Genomic DNA, 23,128 nt, shown 5'->3' with positions numbered 1-23,128 from the left:
GCCTTCTCCACATATCCCTTCATGCCCTGACCAATCAACAATCTATCAACCTCCGCCTTAAGTATACATAAAGACTTGGCCTCCAGCTTCCTGTGGCAAAGAATTCCACTGATTCACCACTCTGGCTAAAGAAATTCCTCCTCTTCCTCTCCGTGTCTCCTCTATCAAGGCCTTTCACCATTCGATGGGCTTCAATGAGGTCAATCCTCATTCTTCTGAATTCTAGTGAATACAGGCCCAGAGCCATCAAACGCTCTTCATATGACAAGCCTTCAATCATGGAATCATTTTCGTAAAACTCCTTTGAACCGTCTCCAGTTTCAGCACATCCTTTTTAAGATAAGGGGCCTGAACATGCTCACAGTACTCCAAGTGAGGCTTCACCAGTGCTTTATGAAGTTTCAACATTACATCCTTGCTTTTATATTCTAGTTCTCTTGAAATGAATGCAAACATTGTATTTGCCTTCCTCACCACAGACTCAACCTGCAAATTAACCTTTAGGGAATCTTGAACTAGGACTTCAAATCCCTTTGCACCTCATTTTTTTGTATTTTCTCTCCATTTATAAAATAGTCAACCCTTCCATTTCTTCTACCAAGGTACATGACCATACACTTCCCAACACCATCTACCATTTCTCCTAATTTCTCCTTCTACCGGAAGGATAGGAAGGTAGGCAGAGGGGGAGGCGTGGCTTTATTAGTAAGAAATGATATTAAATCATTAGAAAGAGGTGATATAGGATCGGAAGGTGCAGAATCTTTATGGGTTGAGCTAAGAAATTGCAGGGGTAAAAGGACCCTGATGGCAGTTATTTATAGGCCTCCAAACAGCTGTAGGGATGTGGACTACAAATTACAACAGGAAATAGAAAAGGCTTGTCAGAAGGGCAGTGTTATGATAATTGTGGGGGATTTTAACATGCAAGTGGATTGGGAAAATCGGGTCGGCACTGGATCTCCAGAGAGAGGATTTGTAGAATGTCTGCGAGATGGCTTTTTAGAACAGGTTGTTGTTGAGCCCACTAGGGGATCGGCTGTACTGGATTGGGTATTGTGTAATGAACCGGAGGTGATTAGAGAGATTGAGGTGAAGGAACCCTTAGGAGGCAGTGATCATAACATGATTGAGTTCACTGTGAAATTTGAAAAAGAGAAGCCGAAATCTGATGTGTCGGTATTTCAGTGGAGTAAAGGAAATTACAGTGGCATGAGAGAGGAACTGGCCAAAGTTGACTGGAAAGGGACACTGGCGGGAAAGACGGCAGAGCAGCAGTGGCTGGAGTTTATGCGAGAAGTGAGGAAGGTGCAAGATAGGTACATTCCAAAAAAGAAGAAATTTTTGAATGGAAAAAGGATGCAACCGTGGTTGACAAGGGAAGTCAAAGCCAAAGTTAAAGCAAAGGAGAGGGCATTCAAGGAAGCAAAAACTAGTGGGAAGATAGAGGATTGGGAAGTTTTTAAAACCTTACAAAAGGAAACTAAGAAGGTCATTAAGAGGAAAAAGATTAACTATGAAAGGAAGCTAGCAAATAATATCAAAGAGGATACTAAAAGCTTTTTCAAGTATATAAAGAGTAAAAGACAGGTGAGAGTAGATATAGGACCAATAGAAAACGATGCTAGAGAAATTGTAATGGGAGATAAGGAGATGGCAGAGGAACTGAACGAGTATTTTGCATGAGTTTTCACTGAGGAAGACATCAGCAGTATACCGGACACTCAAGGGTGGCAGGGAAGAGAAGTGTGCGCAGTCACAATTACGACAGAGAAAGTACTCAGGAAGCTGAATAGTCTAAAGGAAGATAAATCTCCCAGACCAGATGGAATGCACCCGCGTGTTCTGAAGGAAGTAGCTGTGGAGATTGCGGAGGCATTAGCGATGATCTTTCAAAAGTCAATAGATTCTGGCATGGTTCCGGAGGACTGGAAGATTGCAAATGTTACTCCACTATTTAAGAAGGGGGAAAGGAAGCAAAAAGGAAATTATAGACCTGTTAGCCTGACATTGGTTGTCGGGAAGTTGTTGGAGTCGATTGTCAAGGATGAGGTTACAGAGTACCTGGAGGCATATGACAAGATAGACAGAACTCAGCATGGATTCTTTAAAGGAAAATCCTGCCTGACAAACCTATTACAATTTTTTGAGGAAATTACCAGTAGGCTAGACAAGGGAGATGTGGTAGATGTTGTACATTTGGATTTTCAGAAGGCCTTTGACAAGGTGCCACACGTTAGGCTACTTAACAAGATAAGAGCCCATGGAATTACGGGAAAGTTACATACGTGGATAGAACATTGGCTGATTGGCAGGAAACAGAGAGTGGGAATAAAGGGATCCTATTCTGGTTGGCTGCCGGTTACCAGTGGTGTTCCACAGGGGTCCGTGTTGGGGCCGCTTCTTTTTACATTGTACATCAACGATTTGGATTATGGAATAGATGGCTTTGTGGCTAAGTTTGCTGATGATACGAAGATAGGTGGAGGAGCCAGTAGTGCTGAGGAAACGGAAAGCCTGTAGACAGACTTGGATAGATTGGAAGAATGGGCAAAGAAGTGGCAGATGAATTACAATGTTGGAAAGTGTATGGTTATGCACTTTGGCAGAAGTAATAAACGGGCAGATTATTATTTAAATGGAGAAAGAATTCAAAGTTCTGAGATGCAACGGGATTTGGGAGTCCTTGTACAGGATACCCTTAAGGTTAACCTCCAGGTTGAGTCAGTAGTGAAGAAGGCGAATGCAATGTTGGCATTCACTTCTAGAGGAATAGAGTATAGGAGCAGGGATGTGATGTTGAGGCTGTATAAGGCGCTGGTGAGACCTCACTTGGAGTACTGTGGGCAGTTTTGGTCTCCTTATTTAAGAAAGGATGTGATGATGTTGGAGAGGATACAGAGAAGATTCACTAGAATGATTCCAGGAATGAGAGGGTTAACATATGAGGAACGTTTGTCTGCTCTTGGACTGTATTCCTTGGAGTTTAGAAGAATGAGGGGAGACCTTATAGAAACATTTCGAATGTTGAAAGGCATGGACAGAGTGGATGTGGCAAAGTTGTTTCCTATGATGGGGGAGTCTAGTACGAGAGGGCATGACTTAAAGATTGAAGGGCGCCCATTCAGAACAGCAATGCAAAGAAATTTTTTGAGTCAGAGGGTGGTGAATCTATGGAATTTGTTGCCACGGGCGGCAGTGGAGGCCAAGTCATTGGGTGTATTTAAGGCAGAGGTTGATAGATATCTGAGTAGTCAGAGCATCAAAGGTTATGGTGAGAAGGCGGGGGAGTGGGACTAAATGGGAGAATGGATCAGCTCACGATAAAATGGCAGAGCAGAGTCGATGGGCCGAATGGCCTGCTTCTGCTCGTTTGTCTTATGGTCTAATCTGTTTAAGTCCTGTAGCCTCTCTACTTCCTGAAAGCTTCCTGTTCTCCACCTATCTTCATATTGTCTGCAAACTTTTCATTAAACCCATCAGTTCCAACATCCAAATCATTGACATATAATGTAAAAAGAATTGGTCCCAACACAGACCCTTCTGGAGCACCAGCAGACAGCCAGAAAAGGCTCCCTTTATTCCCACTCTTTGCCTCCTGCCAATCAGCCACTGCTTTATCTATGCTAGAGTCTTTCCTGTAATAACATGGGCTCGTATCTTGTTAAGCAGTCTTATTTGTAGCACCTTGCCAAAGGCCTTCTGAAAATCGAAGTACACAACATCAACCGATTCTTTTTTGTTTATCCTGCTTGTTGTTTCTTCAAAGAATTCCAACAGATTTGTGAGGCAAGATTTTCCCTTGAGGAAACAATGCTGTTTTTGGCATATTTTATCATGTGACCCCAAGTACCCTGAGACGTCATCCTTCATAGTTGACTCCAACGTCTTCCCAACCATTGAGGTCAGACTACCTGGGCTATGGTTTCCTTTCTTCTGCCTCCCTCCCTTCTTGAAATGTCGTGAAGTGACATTTGCAATTTTCCAGTCTTCTGGAACCATTCCTGAATCTAGTGATTCTTGAAAGATCATTGCTACTACCTCTTTCAGAACACTAAGATGTATACCATCTGGTCCAGGTGACTTATCTACCTTCAGACCTTTCTGTTTCCCAAGAAACTTCTCTCTAGTTATGGTAACTTCACACGCTTCAAAACCCCTGACACCTGGAACTTCCACCTACTAGTGCAAAATACTTATTCAGTTCATCTGCCATTTCATTGTACCCCATTACTACCTCCCCAGCATCATTTTCCAACGGTCCGATATCCACGCTCATCTTACTTTTACACTTTATATATCTGAAGAAACTTTTGGTATCCCCTTTAATATTATTGGGTAGCTTTCTTTTATATTCTATTTTTACCTTAATGACTTTTTTAGTTATCTTCTGTTGGTATTTGGAAGCTTCCCAATCCTCTAACTTCCCACTAATTTTTGCTCTATTATAAGCCCTCTCTTTGGCTTTTATGTTGGTTTTGACTTCTCTTGTTAGCCTTGGTTATGTCATCTTTCCTTCAGGATATATCTTCCTCTTTGGGATGTGTGTATACTGTGCCTTCCGAACTACTTCCAGAAATTCCAGCCATTGCTCCTCTGCTGTCATCCCTGCCTGTGTTCTTTTCCAATCAATTCTGGCCAACTCCTCTCTCAAGCCTCTGTAATTCCCTTTACTCCACTGTAATACTAATACATCTGACCTTAGCTTTCCTTCTCAAATTTCAGGGTGAATTCGATCATATTATGTTCACTTGTCCCTAAGGGTTCTAATCAATTCTGGTTCATTGCACAACACCCAATCCAGAATAACTGATCTTCTAGTGAGCTCAACCACGAGCAGTTCTAAAAAGCCATCCCGTAGGCACCCTAGAAATTCCGCCTCCTGTAATCCAGTACCAACCTGATTTTTGCATATTGAAGTCCCCCATGACTATTGTAACATTGCCCTTTTGGCATTCATTTTCTATCTCCCGTTGTAATATGTAAGCCACATCCTTACTACTGTTTGGGGGTCTGTATACAACTCCCAACAGGGTCTTTTTACCCTTGTAATTCCTTAGCTCTATCCACGATGATTCAACAGCTTCTGACCCTATGTCACCTCTTTCTAATGATTTGTCTTCATTTTTTATCAACAGAGCAACGCCTCCCCTTCTGCCTTCCTGCCTATCCTTTTGATACAATGTGTATCCTTGGACATTAAGCTCCCAGCTATAATCTTTCAGTGATTCAATGCCTACAACATCATACGTGCCAATCTGTAACTGTGCTACAAGTTCATCTACCTCATTCCCTATACTTTGCGCATTCACACTTTTCGATTTTGTCTGCCTTTCATGTTGTAGCACATCCTATTGACTTCAATTTTGCCCTATCAACAGCCTCTCCCCATTACACATTGCCTCTCAACCAGCTACCTCATCTTCAGGACTATTATCCGTCTTTCCTACAATACTTCTTGCATTGAAATTTAGGCAGCTCAGGACACTAGTCATACCATGCTCAACCTTTTGATTCCTAACTTTGAGGTCATACCTACATCTGCCTCCACAACCTCTCCACTAACTGTTCTAGCATTCTGAATCCCATCCCCCTGAAACTCTAGTTTAATGAGAGTGTGGCCTGTAACTAACTGGCTTCTGGATGGGTTGCAGTCTTCAATAGCTTCATAGCTGTGGACTCATGAACTTGTTTAATTTTGTTCTTTGCACGATCTGTTTTTTTCTCCTTGCACATTTGGTGTTTGATGGTCTTTTTTTAAATGGATCCTATTGGGTTTCTTCGTTTTGTGGCTGCCTGTAAGGAAACGAATCTCAAGATTGTATATAATATATATACTTTAATCATAAATGTGCTTTTAACTTTGAACTTTGAACAAGCTGATAAGAGGCATACATCAGAGACTTTTTTCCAGGGTGGAAGTGACTAATAAGAGGGCACATCATTTTAAGATGATGGAAGAACGTATGAGTGGGTGTCGGTTAAGTTTTTTACACAGAATAGTGAGTGGATAGAACATGCTGCCAGGAGGGTGTTAAAGGCAGATAGATAGGCATGTGGATGAAAGAAAAATGGAGGCTATTCGAGACTGAAATGTTAGATTGATGTTGGATTAGTTTAAAAAGCTGGCACAACATTGTGTGCTGAAGGACTGTAGTGTTCCATGGAACACTGTTTGAATGTTGACAATGGCTATGTAACCTTCTTCAACACTCATCATACTCTCTTTGTCCAGAGCTAATCTAAGACATCTTCAAGGAGTGGAGCCTCAGAAAGGTAACATCCATTATTAAGGACTTCCATCACCCAGGGCATGCCCTCTTCTCATTATTACCTTCAGGAAGGAGGTGCAGGAGCCTAAAGGCACACAGTTAGCGATTCAGGAACAGCTTCATCCCCAGATGATTCCTAAATGTACATTGAACCCATGAACACTACCTCACATATTAGTTTTTGCACTATTTTTAATTTATTCAGTACACAGACATACACACACTCATATGTATATTACGTGTGTATTACTTTAGTTAATCTATTTATTTATTTATTCATTCATTCATTTATATTTTCTTTCTATATTATCATTTACTGCTGCTGCTAAGTTAACAAATTTCACAACACATGCCGCTGATAATAAGCTTGATTCTGAACTACCAACCAGGTGATCAGTAGAAAAAGTCCCACACTGTAGTAGACTGTCAAGCTTTCAGAATATGTCCTTGAAAATTGTGTGCTGAAGTTGTGTGCTGTTATGTTTTATGGTTTGAATGTGTGAAACACATCCCCTGCAGAAGTAACAAGAAGGGATCCTCCAACTTTCTATCTTCTTAAAAATGAGAAAGGAAGCCTTTCAGGAAATTGTACAAACAAATTTGTAAGAAAAAATTATATGCGGCCATTAATGGACTTCATACATTGCAGTCCAGCTTCCAATGTCAATGTAATCCCTGGGCTAGTACTCGCTAGAGTTTAGAAGAATGAGGAGGAGATCTCATTGAAACCTATTGAATATTGAAAGGCCTAAATAGAGTGGACATGGAGAGGGTATTTCCACCATTGTGGAGAAATTTAGGACCAGAGGGCACAGCCTCAGAATAGAGGGACATCCATTTAGAAGAGCGATGAGGAGGAATTTCTTTAGCCAGAGGGTGGTGAATCTGGAATTGATTGTCACAGGCGGCTGTGGAGGCCAAGTCATTGGGTGTACTTAAAGTGGAGATTGTTAATGAGTCAGAGTGTCAAAGGTTACAGGAAGAAGGCAGGAGAATGGGGTTGAACAGGTACTTTGGATCTGTCTTCACTAGGGAAGACACAATCAATCTCCCAGATGTAATAGTGGCCAAAGGACCTAGGGTAATGGATGAACTGAAGGAAATTTATATTAGGCAGGAAATGGTGTTGGATAGGCTGTTGGGTCTGAAGGCTGATAAGACCCCGGGACCTCATGGTCTGCATCCCAGGGTGCTTAAGGAGGTGGCTTTAGAAATCGTGGATGCATTGGTAATCATTTTCCAATGTTCTATAGATTCAGGATCAGTTCCTGTGGATTGGAGGGTGGCTAATGTTGTCCCTCTCTTCAAGAAGGGAGGAAGAGAGAAAACAGGGAATTATGGACCGGTTAGCCTGACATCGGTGGTGGGAAAGATGCTGGAGTCAATTATAAAAGATGAAATTACGACACATCTGGGTAGCAGTAACAGGATTGGTCTGAGTCAGCATGGATTTACGATGGGGAAATCGTGCTTGACTAATCTTCTAGAATTTTTTGAGGATGTAACTATGAAAATGGACAAGGGAGAGCCAGTGCATGTAGTGTACCTGGACTTTCAGAAAGCCTTTGATAAAGTCCCACATAGGAGATTAGTGGGCAAAATTAGGGCACATGGTATTGGGGGCAGAATACTGACATGGATTGAAAACTGGCTGGCTGACAGAAAACAAAGAGTAGCGATTAACGGGTCCCTTTCGGAATGGCAGGCGGTGACCAGTGGGGTACCGCAGGGTTCAGTGCTGGGTCCGCAGCTGTTTACAATATATATTAATGATTTAGATGAGGGAATTAAAAGTAACATTACCAAATTTGCCGATGACACAAAGCTGGGTGGCAGTGTGAAATGTGAGGAGGATGTTAGGAGAATGCAGGGTGACTTGGACAGGCTGGGTGAGTGGGCAGATGCCTGGCAGATGCAGCTTAATGTGGATAAATGTGAGGTTATCCACTTTGGTGGTAAAAACGTGAAGGCAGATTATTATCTAAATGGAGTCAAGCTAGGAAAAGGGGAAGCACAATGAGATCTAGGTGTTCTTGTACATCAGTCACTGAAAGTAAGCATGCAAGTACAGCAGGCAGTGAAGAAAGCTAATGGCATGCTGGACTTCATTACAAGGGGAATTGAGTATAAGAGCAAAGAGGTCCTTCTGCAGCTGTACAGGGCCCTGGTCAGACCACACCTGGAGTACTGTGTGCAGTTTTGGTCTCCAAATTTGAGGAAGGACATTCTTGCTATTGAGGGAGTGCAGCGTAGGTTCACAAGGTTAATTCCCGGGATGGCGGGACTGTCGTATGTCGAAAGATTGGAGCGACTGGGCTTGTATATTCTGTAATTTAGAAGGCTGAGAGGGAATCTTATTGAAACATATAAGATTATTAAGGGATTGGACACGCTGCAGGCAGGAAGCATGTTCCCGCTGATGGGTGAGTCCAGAACCAGAGGCCACAGTTTAAGAATAAGGGGTAGGCCATTTAGAACAGAGTTGAGGAAAAACTTTTTCACCCAGAGAGTGGTGGATATATGGAATGCTCTGCCCCAGAAGGCTGTGGAGGCCAAGTCTCTGGATGCTTTCAAGAAAGAGATGGATAGAGCTCTTAAAGATAGCGGAATCAAAGGTTATGGGGATGAGGCAGGAACTGGATACTGATTGCGGATGATCAGCCATGATCACAGTGAATGGCGGTGCTGGCTCGAAGGGCCAAATGGCCTGCTCCTGCACCTATTGTCTATTGTCTATAACTAAGGATGTACCAGGGTCAACCCAGTTGGTGATGCCTAGCAACTGCTTATTGGCGGCAAAATATAAAACAAAGAAAACTACTAAATATCCTTTAGTAACACTTTATTAATAACGATCAATGTTAACAATGTAGAGGCAAAGCTAGGCTATGTCTGATCAATTTCAGCCCTGGGCCAAATTGGAAAGGTCAGGTACAGGCTGAATCGTGGTGGTAGGGTCCAGGCCCCAGAGCTGTCTGAGAGCTAGGGTCGATGTTTGGATGATTTAAGCACCAGGCCAGATCGAAAAGGTCAGGCTGTCGGGACCGGAGGCAAGGAACGTGCCAGTTCTGCCAGGTTCTGCTGGGTTCTTTCTACTGCTCCGTGACATTTACTCAGCTCTGCGCTGAGCTGAGGTTGTGGCCTGCTCCTGCTGCAGTGATGCCTGGCTTCATGTCTTTCATAAAACTTCAGTTCTAGGTGCTATTTCCTTGCTTTTATTGTTTGCCTGATTTTATTCCTCTCTGTGCATTAGGTGTTTGACAGTCTTTTTTGATGAGTTCTTTAGGGATTTCTTTGCCTTGTGGCTGCCTGTAAGGAGACAATTCTCAAGGTTGTATAATGTATACGTACTTTGATAATAAATGTACTTTGCACTTTGATGTGTCTCAACATATTCTGACGCCTTCACAGCATGCCCACTATGCTCAGCAGAACAACAGACCACAACAAAACAAGCCCCTTTCCTCCGTCCCACCCACCCACCCACACGCAGTCCCCCAACTCCAGTACTGTCCTCTAGCATAGAGTCTTCCATGCCACTGATATTGGCTAGAAATACACTCAGATCACAGAAATACAACACAGTGCCTCAGCCCTAATTCACTGATGGATTTCTTTAAAAGTTGTGTAGCAGAAGTGGACAGTAGGAGAAAGGAGGCTGTCAGGTCCAGCAGGAATTCTGATCAGCCGCGCAAGCACCTCCCAACCTTCATCAACGCTGTAAGATCGAGGTTCAATTTCCACTCCTCTCGGAGGAAATCATGCGTACTTCCCATCACCGCATGGGTTTCATCTGAGTACTTTAGTTTCCTCCCACGTTCAAAAGACAGACTGAAGGTTCACGAAAGGGTTAGTGAGTTGTGGATGTGCTATTTAGGCACTGAAAGAATGGCAACACTTGCGGGCTGCCCCCAGCACATGCTTGGACCGTGTTGATTGTTGACACAAATGGCACTTTTCACTGTATGTTCAATGTACATGTGACATAAAGCCAATCTAGTCTATAAAGTATCGCATGGTATCTTAAAATCCTTGAGATTTTTGGCGATAATATGTAATTATTTTCCACCCTCTCCTTCAACAAGTCGAGTTTATTGTCGTGTATGGGATTAGTGAGGCATGGTACAATGAAAAGCTTGCTTGTAGCAGCAGCACAGAGAACACACATTGTACCAGATATTATTTAGATACTTCAGAGATACATTATAGCATGATAACTGGCTCTTCAAAGTTCAAAGTACATTTATTATCAAAGTATGTATACATTATACAAACTTGAGATTTGTCTCCTTACAGGCAGCCACAAAACAAAGAAACCTAAAATAACCCATAAAAAATGATCATTATCAAACAGTCAATATGCTGAGAGAAAAAAATCGTGCAAACAATAAAAGTAAGCTGATAGCATTCAGAACAAAAGTGAGTCCATAGACATGAAGCCCAGAGCAGGCCACAACCTCAGTGTTGAATTAAGTAAACATTGCTTAGCCCTCAGACACGGAGCCTGGAGCAGGGCACAATCTCGCTCTCAGTTCAGCACAGAGCCGAGTAAACGTTGTGGAGCAGCGAGCAGAACAGCCTGACAGCCTGCCTTTTCAAACCATCTTGCCAGGCATTTAAATCATCCAAACATTGGGTCATTCCTCACAGTAGGACCTGGACCCTTTTGCATCGATATGCTCTGGGCTGGACCTCACTGCCACGCTTTGACTCATACCCAACTTTTCCAAATTGACCTGGTGTTTGAATCGATCAAATCTCGCTCTTGGTATAGGTGGGCAGGCCTTGAATCTTCCTCTCCTCAGCTCCACTCACCCCAACTTTGCCTCGAATATGCCTCGACAACACCCCAACTTTGCCCTGAACATGCCTTGATCTCGTGTGAACTTTGTCTCGCACCCACATGCTTCTATCCTCGACTCAGCCTCGCCTTCACTTGCCTCTCCATTGTTTGCAGTGATTGTTTACCATAAATTTTACAAGGAAAAAGTGCTATTAATAAAGTATTTAGTTGTATTCATCGTTCCTGATCATTCCTATCTTTGCTCTAGTTCTCTGTGTACCTAGACCGTAGCAGTTAGTTTGACTCTTTACAGTTCCAGCAATCAGGGTTCAACTCCCACCCCACTGTATGTTCTCCTTGTGACTGTGTTGGTCTCCTCACAGATTCCGAAGATATACAGTTAAAAAGTTTGTTAGTTGTGGCATGCTATGTTGGTCACACTTGCAGGATGCTGAGCACAATACTTGCTGATTTGTTTTGACGCCAACAGCACGTTTTGATATACATGTGATAAATAAAGCTAATCTTTTCTTTAATATTTTGCATTTTCATCATCATTATATGCCGCGTCATGTGTCTATGACTATGATTATTCTTGCCAAATTTTATTGCAGAAATGGTTTACCATTGCCTCCTTCTGGGCAGGGTCTTTGTAAGACCAGTGACCCCAGCCATTATCAGTACTCTTCAGTGGGTCTGTTGGGGACATATACTGTGTCCAGTCCTCCCAGTGTGGCCTCCTGTATATCGGTGACACCTAACATAGATTGGGAGATTGTTTCACCAAGCACCTACGCTCTGTTCGCCAGAAGAAGCGCTTCCCCCATTTTCTTTCTTCCATGCCCTTCTGTTCTCTCCTGTCAGACTCCCCTTTCTCCAGCCCTGTATCTTCTTCACCAATCAAATTCCCAGCTCTCTACTTCATCCCTCTTCCTCCCAGTTTCACCCATCGCCTTGTGTTTCTCTCTCCCTCTCACCCACCTTTTAAATCTTCTCATCTTTTTTTCTCCAGTCCTGCTGAAGGGTCTCAGTCCAAAACATCGACTGTACTTTTTTTCCATAGATGCTACCTGGCCTGCTGAGTTCCTCCAGCATTTTCTGTGTGTTACTCTGCAGTGATTGTCTGCCTGGCATCAGTGGTAGCATAACCAGGACTTGTTATATGCATCAGCTGCTCGTACACCCATCCACCACCTGCTCCTATGGCTTCATATGACCCTGATAGGTGGTGGGGGGGGGAGGTTAAGCAGGTGCTACACCTTGCCTAAGGGTGGCCTGCAGGCTAGCAGAAGGAAGGAGCACCTTACACCTCCCTTGGTAAAGACGTATCTCCACCCCGTCACCCATCACCCACTCTTTGAATCCCCTCATTCTCCTCTGCTCTGGAGAATGAAGTCCTAACCTATTCAACACTTCCCCGTAACTCCAGTCCTCAAGTCCTTGTAAATTTTCTCTGTACTCCTTCAATCTTATTGACATCTTTCCTGTAGGATAGATGACCAGAACTGCACATAGTACTCCAAATTTGGTTTCAGCACCATTTTGTATACCTTCAGCATAATATCCCAACTCCTGTGTTTACAAAGGCCAATGTTGGATCCTGATAGTTTTCATGATCCAAAGGTTCTTCATGAATGGAGATATGTCTCTACCAAAGGTGGTGTAAGGCACTCTTTCTAGCCCGCAGGTCACCCTTGGGCATGGTGTAGCTAGCACCTGCTTAGCCCCCCACGGAGGGCATCATGTGAAGCCATGGGAGCTGTACAAGCAGCTGGTGTATTATCACAAGTCCTGGTATGCAACCACCGTCGTCAGGTAGACAACCTCTGAAGAATATCGATAGTAGCTGGGGTCACCCGTCTTGTAAAGACACTGCCCAGAAAGCAATGGCAAACCACTTCAGTAGAAAAATTTGTCAAGAACAATCATGGTAATGGAACAATCATGATCGCCCACATCATACAGTACCACACATAATGAACAAACATTCTCCTCTGCTCCAGGAAATAAAGTCATCAGCTATTCAACCTTCCTCCATAACTCCAGTCCTCAAATCTGGCAACATCTTTGTAAATTTTCTCTGCACTCTTCCTGTCAGTAGGTGACCAGAACTGCACACAATACACTAAATTTGGTCTCAGCACCTTTTTGTACAGCTTCAACTTAATATCCCAACTCCTGTACGCTGATTTACGAAGGCCAATGCGTTGTTGGATCCTGATTGTTTTTGTGATCCAAAGGTTCTTCGGAAGTCAAGAATGAGGCATAGAACTTGTTGCTTATGATTGTTTTATTAAGAGCAGTAAAGGAGAGGAAGGAGGAGCATGGCAAGAGACAGAAGAAATGGAAAGACTAAAAGTAGTATGGGTTTCTCACACCAAACTCCTGATGACGTAAATTCCACTGATAACAGTTAACCAATATAATAACCAAGTTCAAGAAATGTGACACAATCCAACAGAGCCAGGAGCTCTCGCTATGACCCTGTCTAGTTGTGATGCCACTTCTGTTCTGAGGTTCTGCTGGTCATTAACGCAAATAGTGCATTTCACTGTCTGTTTCAATCAATCTGATCTGTCTCTCCCTGTTCACCATTGCCCAGGCTATGAAGACCTACCATGTGTACCAGCAGGAGTGTGTGGCAGCGGAGAACAAACTGAGGGAGATCGAGAAACTGGAGGAGAAACAAGGGCTCGATAGCAAGGGCGAGAAGCGGAATGTTAACCGCAAGCTGGAAAAGACAAAGGAGAAGGTAATGCTTGGTTTCCAAATCAGAATCCGCTTTATTATCACCGACTTGTACCACATAACATTTGTCATAAGACAAGTATGAAATTGGAACAGAATTAGGCCTTGGTCTTACTAACACTGAGTGTAAGGTTGTTGTTGCGATACCATGCAATCAGCCAATCTATCTCACTTCTATACAGCTCCTCATCATCTGACATTTTGCCAACAATAGTGGTGTCATCTGCAAATTTATAGACATCGTTTGAGCTGTGCTTAGCTAAACAGTAATGAATGTAGAGAGAGCTGAGCAGCAGGCTAAGCTGAGGTGTTCCTCTGTTGATTATCAGCAAAAACACAGACACAAAGTGAAATTCCCTCCACACTGCCTCATCACACACTCCCAGGGTCAGACACAGTGTAAAGCTCCCTCCACACCCGTCCCATCACACGCACTTGGAGTCAGATACAGAGTGAAGCTCCCTCTATACCATCCCATTACACAGTCCCAGGGTCAGACACAGAGTGACTCTTCCTCCACACTGTCCCCAGTGTCAGACAGCGTGAGATCTCCTCTACACCGTCTCATCACACACTCCCAGGGTCAGACACAGTGTAAAACTCCGTCCACGCCGTCCCATCACAAATTCCCATGGACAGACATAGAGGGAAGCTCCCTCCACACTGTCCCATCACACACTCGCAGACTGGGATGGTGTAGAGATGATATAGGGAGGGCTGGCAGTTTGTGGGTGATGGGGTTGGGGGGAGAGTGTGGGAATTTGGTATACATGCTAAGTGGTGGGTAGGGGATGTGCTGAGATCTACAAGGGGAAGCTGATGTCCTTTCCACCTTTCCCCACAGTGGCAGGAACGTTTCATGGAGGGTGAGCTCAAGAGTACGAAAGCTCGGAATGAGTACCTGCTGAACCTATCAGGAGCCAATGCCATGCTGACTGCGTACTTCACCTGCAACATCTCCCAGCTTATCGACGTAGGTGCTCATCTCCACTGTCTGAAGGGTTCTGGGGATGGGAGGGGATCTTTTTCATTGGGGGTTCCTCAGCCAGGGCACTGTCCACCTTCTCTTCCAGGGCACAGCACCCCTCTCTGCCAATAGTCTACAGTGTCCCACACTGGGACAGATACGCACACGTTCATGCATATACAGGCTCACACACACACACACACACACACACACACACACACACACACACATTACAGGGTCTCACACATGGCACCACGGGCTGGGTACAGTGGGACACTCTGCTCCACAGCTGACACTGACCCAGCCTTCTTGCGAACGCAGTGTTGGAACTTGGGATTCCATACGTCTCTGGCCCACACACTGAAGATGTACCGGTCAGCGGAGTCCCACGTGGAGAGCTCCTGGCGCCAGGGCCTGGATGTCATCGACACCGCTATTTGCAGCCTGGATCCGCAGGGTGACAAGACCAAGATCATGGACAGCAGCCACAATGCCTTCTGCCTGCCCAACAAGTTCGAGTTCCTGCCTCAAGAACAGGACAAGGTCTGTAGCCCTACTCTACTGCCACTGACTGGCCTTCCCTTCCTGGTCCCTCCTGAGTTTTCCCTATCCCTAACACTTGTGTTTAATGTAACAAGAATATTTTAAAATTCGTTCTGTGTTCTTTTCTGATTCAGCAAGGAGTGTTTGCTCGTGTAAAGTCCAAGGAAATCACTTTATTACGATTATATAAGGATTACAATACAGAAAGAACGATGAATGATTAATGAGGTAGTAGTACAAAACACAAAACAGTGTGGGCACGTGGCCAAGTGGTTAAGGCATTCAACTAGCGATCTGAAGGTCGTGAGTTCGAGCCCCAGCCGAGGCAGTGTGTTGTGTCCTTGAGCAAGGCACTTAATCACACAGTGCTCTGCGACGACACTGGTGCCAAGCCGTATGGGTCCTAATGCCCTTCCCTTGGACAACATCAGTGTCGTGGAGAGGGGAGACTTGCAGCCTGGGCAACTGCCGGTCTTCCATACAACCTTGCCCAGGCCTGCGCCCTGGAGAGTGAAGACTTTCCAGACGCAGATCCATGGTCTCGCAAGACTAACGGATGCCTTATATACATTGATGGGGATCCAACAACATTTCACATCTATCTCCCTCTCTCTCACTCTCTCTCTCTCTCTCTCTCTCACTCTCTTCCCGCCCCCCCCCCCCCCACCACTAGCACTGGTCATGACCAGCTTGAAATAAGATTCCCTCACACAAAGAGTTTGCTCCTTCAGGACCCCTTTTTATCTGTTGCGACCTTCGGCCTAGGCTAATAAATTAGAAATAGACACAGCAAATGTGTAACTGGGAAAACGTTCTTCACCAGTATCTAATCTTAACGATGTGCATTGAAAATAGAGACCAAACATTGGTCATTGAGGTGGAGAACAGGCCAAAGTGACAATATTTTTTATTTCAAGCTTCCATTTTATTTCAGCATATAACAAGGAACAATCAAATTTAACTCTTTCCTCACAGTTCGACACACTCAACAGATTCTGCGGATGCTGGAAATCTGGAGCAACAAACACAAAAAGTGTACAAATGAAGATATAGAGGATGTTCTTCATTTTAGAGCAACACACTCAAAATGCTGGAGGAACTCGGCAGGTCAGGCAGATTCTGTGGAAGGGGATAAACAGTTGATGTTCATCAGGGTCTTTACACTGTTAGTTCCTCTCCATAAGTTGCTGTCTGTCCTGCTGAGTTTCTGCAGCATTTTGTCTATGTGGCTCAAGATTTCCAGCATCAGCAGAATCTCTTGTGTTCATAAATCACAAAATAAATAGTGCTAAAGAAAGGAATAACGAGGTAGTGCTCATTAGTTCATGGATCGTTTAGAAATGTAATAGCAGATGGGAAGAAGATGTTCCTAAATCACTGAGTGTGTGATTTCAGGCTCCTGTATCTACTCGCCAATTGTAGTAACAAGAAAAGGGCTTGTCCCTGATTGTGAGGGTCCTTAGTGATGGATGCCTCCTCTTGAAGTAAAGCTCCACAACCCTTTCTGCACCACGTTGACGACTGCTTTGGTGTTCCTTCATGAACCCACGCTCATCAACTTCTCACCAACTTCCATCCTGCCCTCAAAGAACAGGGTTTCCCTTCCTCCACCTTTGATATTGCCCTTACTTGCATCTCCTCCATTTCCTGAACATCCACACTCACCACATTTTCCTGCCAGACAGAATTCCTCTCATCCTAACCTACCACCCATTGAGCCTTTGTATCCAATGCATCATTCTCCACAACTTCACCATCTCCAAGGGATCCTAGCACCAAGTACATCATTACCTCCCACTCCATTCTGTGCTTCCACAAGAATTACTCCCCACGTGATTCCCTCGTCCATTCATCCCTCCCTACTAATCTCCCACCCGGCACTTATCCCTGAATCCCTAGTACTCCACTTGCTCATTCAATCCCTCCCTCACTTCCATTCAGGGCTCCAAACAGCACTTCACCTGCGAATCTGCTGGGGTCGTCTGTTGTATCAGGTGCTCCTGATGTGGCCTGCTCCTCATTGGCAAGACCTGTTGTAAATTGGAGGAGCACCTCGTTTTCATCCACCAAAAGCGGAAATTTTCCGGTCGCCAACCACCTTTAATTCCAATTCCTATTCTTGTTCTGACTTGTTAGTCCATGGCCCCCTCTTGAGTCATGATGAAGCCGCTCTCAGAATGGAGGAGCAAAACTTCATATTCTGTCTGGGTAGCCTCCAACCTGATGGCATAAACATCAATTTCTCCTGGTAAAATACTTTTCCCTCTGCTTTCCCTCTTCTTCTATTCCTCACTTTGTCCTCTTACTTTGTCTCACCTGCCTAACACCTGTCACTAGTGCCCCTCCTTCTTCCCTTTCTCCCATAGTCCACTCTCCTCCCCTATCAGATTCCTTCCTCTCTAAATCTTGACCTTTCCCACCCATCTGGCTTCACCTATCACCTTCTAGCTATTCCCCCTTCCCCTCCCCCCCCACATTTTACTCTGGTGTCTTCCCCCCTCCTTTACAGTCCTGAAGAAGGGTGTCGGCCCGAGACATCCACTGTTTATTAATTTCCAGAGGTACTGCCTGACCTGCTGAGTTCCTCCTGCATTTTGCGTGTAACATCTCTTGAAGATGTCCTGGATAGCGGGGAGGGTTGTGCCCATGATGGAGATGGCTGAGTTTACATCTCTCTGCACCCTCTTGCGATCCTATGCATTGGGGCCTCTTACACCAGGCGGTGACGCAGCCAGTCAGACTGGTCTCCACCAGAAATTTGCAAGTTCCCTGTTACGATCTTGCACCTTACTGTCTGCCTGCACTGCTCTTTCTCTGTAACTGTCACTGTGCATTCTGTTATTACTATTCAGGGCAGGAGCAAGGTTCTCAAAGATCCCATCCACCCCAGACATTCTCTCTTCTCCCATCTCCCATTGGGCCTGAAGGTTTGTACCACCAGGCTCATTGACAGCTTCTGTTCGGCTATTATAACACTATTGAACAATCCCCTAGTACTATAATATAGACTTGACCTCACAATCAACCTCATCATAGACCTTGCGCTTAATTGTCTACTTGTACTGCACTTTACCTGTAACTGTAATACTTTATTCTGCATTCTGTTGTTGTTTCCCCTTGTACTACCTTGCACTATGGTAATGAAGTGATCTGTGGGAACAGTGTGCAAGACAAGCTCTTCACTGGACCTTGGTACACCTGACAATATTAAACCAATTTATCCTCATCTTCCAAATATCATCCACTTCAGATATCCCACAGGATCTGCCCTTCTCGACCCTCTCCGAGGAGAATTCCAGCCTGAAAGTTGGACATTTTCGTTCAGTAGCACTTCTCCCTTTGTGCACACCACATGACCAGCTGATGTGTGCCAAGCTTCTCTGTGAGAAGAAAGATGTTAGTGAGACTACACTCGGACATTGTGTACGGTTTCTGTTGCCTCGTTATGGGAAAGCTGTTATTAAACTAGAAAGAGTCCAGGGAAGATTTACCCAGGATGTTATCTGGACTCAGGGGCCTGAGTTACAAGGAAAGCTGTTTTGGCTGCTCCGGGCTTCATGCCTGAGGATTCACTTTCATTCCAGATGCCGTTTGCTTGCTTTTATTGTTTACATGATTTCCCTCTCCCTCTCCCTCTCCCTCTCCCCACCCCTTCCCCTACCCCTCTTCCCCTCTCCCACTCCCCTACTCCCCCACTCTCCCTTTCCCCATTCCCATCACCCTCCCCCTCTCCCCCTTTCCCCGTCCCCCTCCCCTCTCCCTCTCTCCTCCCCTCTCCCTCTCTCCTCCCCTCTCCCTCTCTCCTCCCCTCTCCCTCTCCCCCACCCTCTCCCTCCCTCTCCCCTCCCCTTCCCTCTCCCTCTCTCTCTCCCCCTCCCCTCTCCTTTTCCCCATCCCCCTCCCCTCTCCCCTCTCCCTCTCCCTTCCCCTCTCCCTCTCCCCACCCCTCCCCCTCCCCCTCTTCCCTCTCCCTCTCTCTCTCTCCCCCTCCCCCTCTCCCCCTTTCCCCATCCCCCTCCCCTCTCCCTCTCCCCCACCCTCTCCCTCCCTCTCCCCTCCCCTTCCCTCTCCCTCCCTCTCCCCTCCCCTTCCCTCTCCCTCTCTCTCTCCCTCTCCCCCTCCCCCTCTCCTTTTCCCCATCCCCCTCCCCTCTTCCCTCTCCCTCTCCCTCTCTCTCTCTCTCTCCCCCTCCCCCTCTCTCCTTTTCCCCATCCTCCTCTCCCTCTCCCTCCCCTCCCCTCATTGGGTGTTTGTCATTTTTTTTTAATGGGTTCTTTTGGGTTTTTTGTTTTGTGGTTGCCTGGTAGGAGGTGAATCTCAAGATTGAATGATGTATACATACTTCGATAGTAAATGTGGTTTGAGCTTTGTGTAGACAGGGATTTTATTCCCTGGAACATTGGAGTTTGAGAGGTGACCTGATAGACATACATATGATCGTGAGGAACATAGGGTCTTTTTCCTGGGGGGAGGATTAGAACAAGAGAGCACAAGTTTAAGATCAGAGTTGAGAGATTTAAGAGGGACATCAGGGGCAGCATGGGTGCTGCGCATTTAGAATGAGCTGCCTGAAGTGATAGTTGGCAGGCATATGAGCAGCATTGAAAGCCATCTAGATGAGTACATGGATAGGAGAGGTTTTGAGGGTACATGGGTAGATGGGACCAGCTTGTTCATCAACACAGTCAGCATGGATAAGTAGGGCTAAAGGGCCTGTTTCCTTGCTGTACAACTTCATGACTGTTTCAGATCATTTCTGAATGTTCTCTACACAATAAAATTAGACAGTTCCCTCTTCTCAATGTAAAAGGGAAGCTTGGCACACGTCAGCTGGTCATGTGTTGTGCATGAAGCGGGAAGTGCTACTGATCTAAAATATTCTACTTTCAAGCTTTGGGAAGTGCCTGGAGGTGTAAGCTGAGGGTTGAGATTCAGTGTGCAAGTGCTTGAATCTAGTCCAATGAAAACACATACAAAATGCTGGAAAACTCATCAGGCCATGCAGCATCTATGGACGGGAATAAGCAGTTGGCGTTTCAGGTGGAGACCCTCCATAAGGACCGGAAAGGAAAGGGGCAGAAGCCAGAATAAGAGGAGGGAGAGGGGAGGGGCATTAACTTGAGGATTTGGACAGCACAGTAACACTGCGGCTAGCACAACGTTTTATAGGTTCAGATGTCAGATCAGGGTTCTATTCCCACTGCTGCCAGTAAGGAGCTTGTCCATTCCCTCTCTGATCGGGTGGGCATACTATTTTGGTGCGTGGCAATACTTGTGGGCTGCCCCCGGCACAATTTGATTTGCACCTGTATTTTAATATTCACGTGACAAATAAAGCTAATCTATGATCTTCTGTCTCTCTTGGTGATAGGTGAGGCCAGCTGAGGGGAAAGGTGGCTGGGTGGAGGATGGGGGAATGAAGTAGGACCTAGGATATGAAGGATCCTGATGAAGAGTCTTATCTTGAAATGTTGACTGTTTGGTCCTGTCTGTAGATGCTGCCTGACTTGGTGAGTCCCTCCTGCATTTTAAGACCATAAGGCATTGGAGCAGAATTAGGCCATTTAGCCCAGCAAGTCTGCTCCACTATTTCATCATGACTGATTTATTTTTCCTCTCAACCCCATTGTCCTGACTTCTCCCCGTAACCTTTGACTCCCTGATTAATCAAGAACCTATCTGCTTATGCCTTATATGTACCCAGTGACTTGGCTTGCACAGCCGTCTGTGGCAATGAATCCCACAGATTCACCCACTTACTGAAGATATTTTTCCTCATCTGTGTTATAAATGGATATCCCTTTGTTCTGAGGCCATGAACCCTCTGAACCCTCTCCAATGCCAGCACATCTTTTCTCAGATCAGGGGCCCAAAACTGCTCACAATATTCCAAGTGCAATCTGACCAATGTGTTATAAGGCCTCAGCATTACTTGCTTTTGTATTATAGTCATAGTCATACTTTATTGATCCCGAGGGAAATTGGTTTTCATTACAATTGCGCCATAAATAATTAAATAGTAATGAAACCATAAATAATTAAATAGTAATATGTAAATTATGCCAGGAAATAAGTCTAGGACCAGCCTATCGGCTCAGGGTGTCTGACCCTCCAAGGGAGGAGTTGTAAAGTTTGATGGCCACAGGCAGGAATGACTTCCTATGACTCTCAGTGTTGCATCTCGGTGGAATGAGTCTCTGGCTGAATGTACTCCTGTGCCCAACCAGTCCATTATGTAGTGGATGGGAGACATTGTCCAAGATGGCATGCAACTTAGACAGCATCCTCTTTTCAGACACCACCGTGAGAGAGTCCAGTTCCAGCCCCTCAACATCACTGGCCCTACGAATGAGTTTGTTGATTCTGTTGGTGTCTGTTACCCTCAGCCTGCTACCCCAGCGCACAACAGCAAACATGATAGCACTGGCCACCACAGACTCGTAGAACATCCTCAGCATTCTAGTCCTTTTGAAATTAATGCTAACATTGCATTTCCCTTGCTACTCATCCTGCAAATGTACCTTTATGGAATCTTGCATGAGGCTCCCAAGTCCTCTGCACCTCAGATATTTGAGTTTCCTCTCCACTTAGAAAAAGGTCTGCACTTTTATTTCTTATACCAAAGTGCATGAACATACACTTCCCAACTCTTTCCATCTGTCACTTCTTTGCCCATCCTCCTAGTCTGTCTAAGTCCTTCTGTAGCCCCTCTGCTTCCTCAACTCTATCTGCCCCTCCATCTATTTTTGTATCGTATGGAAATGTGGCCACAAAACCATCAATTGGCATACAACATGAAAAGAAGAGGTCCCAACACCAACCACTTCAGAGCACCACTAGTCACCAGCAGCCAACAGAAAAGGTTCCCTTTATTCCCACTCTCTGCTTCCTGCCAGTCAGCCAAACTTCTATCCGTGCTAGAATCTTTCCTGTAGTACCATGGGCTCATACCTTGTTAAGCAGCCGCATATGCAGCACCTTGTCAAATGCCTTCTGAAAACTCAAGTAAACGACATTCACTGACCCTCCTTTGTCTATCCTGCCTGTTATTTCCCCAAGGAATTCCAACAGATTTGTCAGGCAAGATTTCCCCTATAGAAAACCATGCTGACTTTTGCCTTTTTTATCATTTGCCTCCAAGAACCCCGAAATCTCATTTCTAATAATAGACTCTGACATCCTTCCAACCACTGAAGTCAGGCTTATTGGCCTATAACTTCCTTTCTTCTGCCTCCCTCCTTTCTTTAAGAGTAGTGTGACATTTACAATTTTCCAGTCCTCAGAAAACATTCCAGGATCTAGTGATTCTTGGAAGATCATGACTAATGCCTCCACAATCCCTTCAGCTACCTCTTTCAGAAACCTGGGGTGTAGTCTATTCAGTGACTTATCATCTGGACCAGATAGGTGGAGGGCGGGTAGTGGTGAGGAAGCAGGGAGGCTGCAGAAGGGTTTAGTCAGATTAGGAGAATAGGCAAAGAAGTGGCAGGCGAAATATTGTGCCGGAAATTGTGTGGTCGTGCACTTTGGTGGAAGAAACAAAAGCATTGACTATCTTCTAAATGGAGAGGACATTCAAAGGGACTTAAGAGTCCAAATACAGGATTCTATAAAGGTTAATTTGTAGGGTGAGTTGGTGGTGAGGAAGGCAAATGCAATGTATTGAATTGAATTTATTTCTTACATCCTTCACATACATGAGGAGTAAAAATCTTCAAGTTACTTCTCCATCTAAATGTGCAATGTGCAATCATAGTAATTTATAATAAATAGAACAATCAATGTAACATAGAAATCTACTCAAACCGGTGTGAG

General features: G+C 44.9%; 1 protein-coding gene across 2 annotated transcripts in view; it reads left to right on the top strand.

The window, feature by feature from the left end:
- LOC134339140 (SLIT-ROBO Rho GTPase-activating protein 3-like) overlaps window positions 1-23,128 on the top strand; it is an 83,171-nt gene that overhangs the window by 11,387 nt on the left and 48,656 nt on the right. For both annotated transcript variants that reach the window (XM_063035496.1, XM_063035497.1), the window contains exons 6-8: window positions 13,658-13,807; window positions 14,648-14,776; window positions 15,092-15,313. In XM_063035496.1, the coding sequence (XP_062891566.1) occupies window positions 13,658-13,807; window positions 14,648-14,776; window positions 15,092-15,313 (501 nt within the window). The remainder of the gene's footprint in view (window positions 1-13,657; window positions 13,808-14,647; window positions 14,777-15,091; window positions 15,314-23,128) is intronic.

The sequence above is a fragment of the Mobula hypostoma genome, chromosome 28, assembly GCF_963921235.1.
Source record: "Mobula hypostoma chromosome 28, sMobHyp1.1, whole genome shotgun sequence".
In the NCBI taxonomy this organism is placed as follows: Eukaryota; Metazoa; Chordata; class Chondrichthyes; order Myliobatiformes; family Myliobatidae; genus Mobula; species Mobula hypostoma.
Note: the sequence above shows the minus strand (reverse complement) of the source record. Positions and strands in the feature narration are given on the sequence as shown.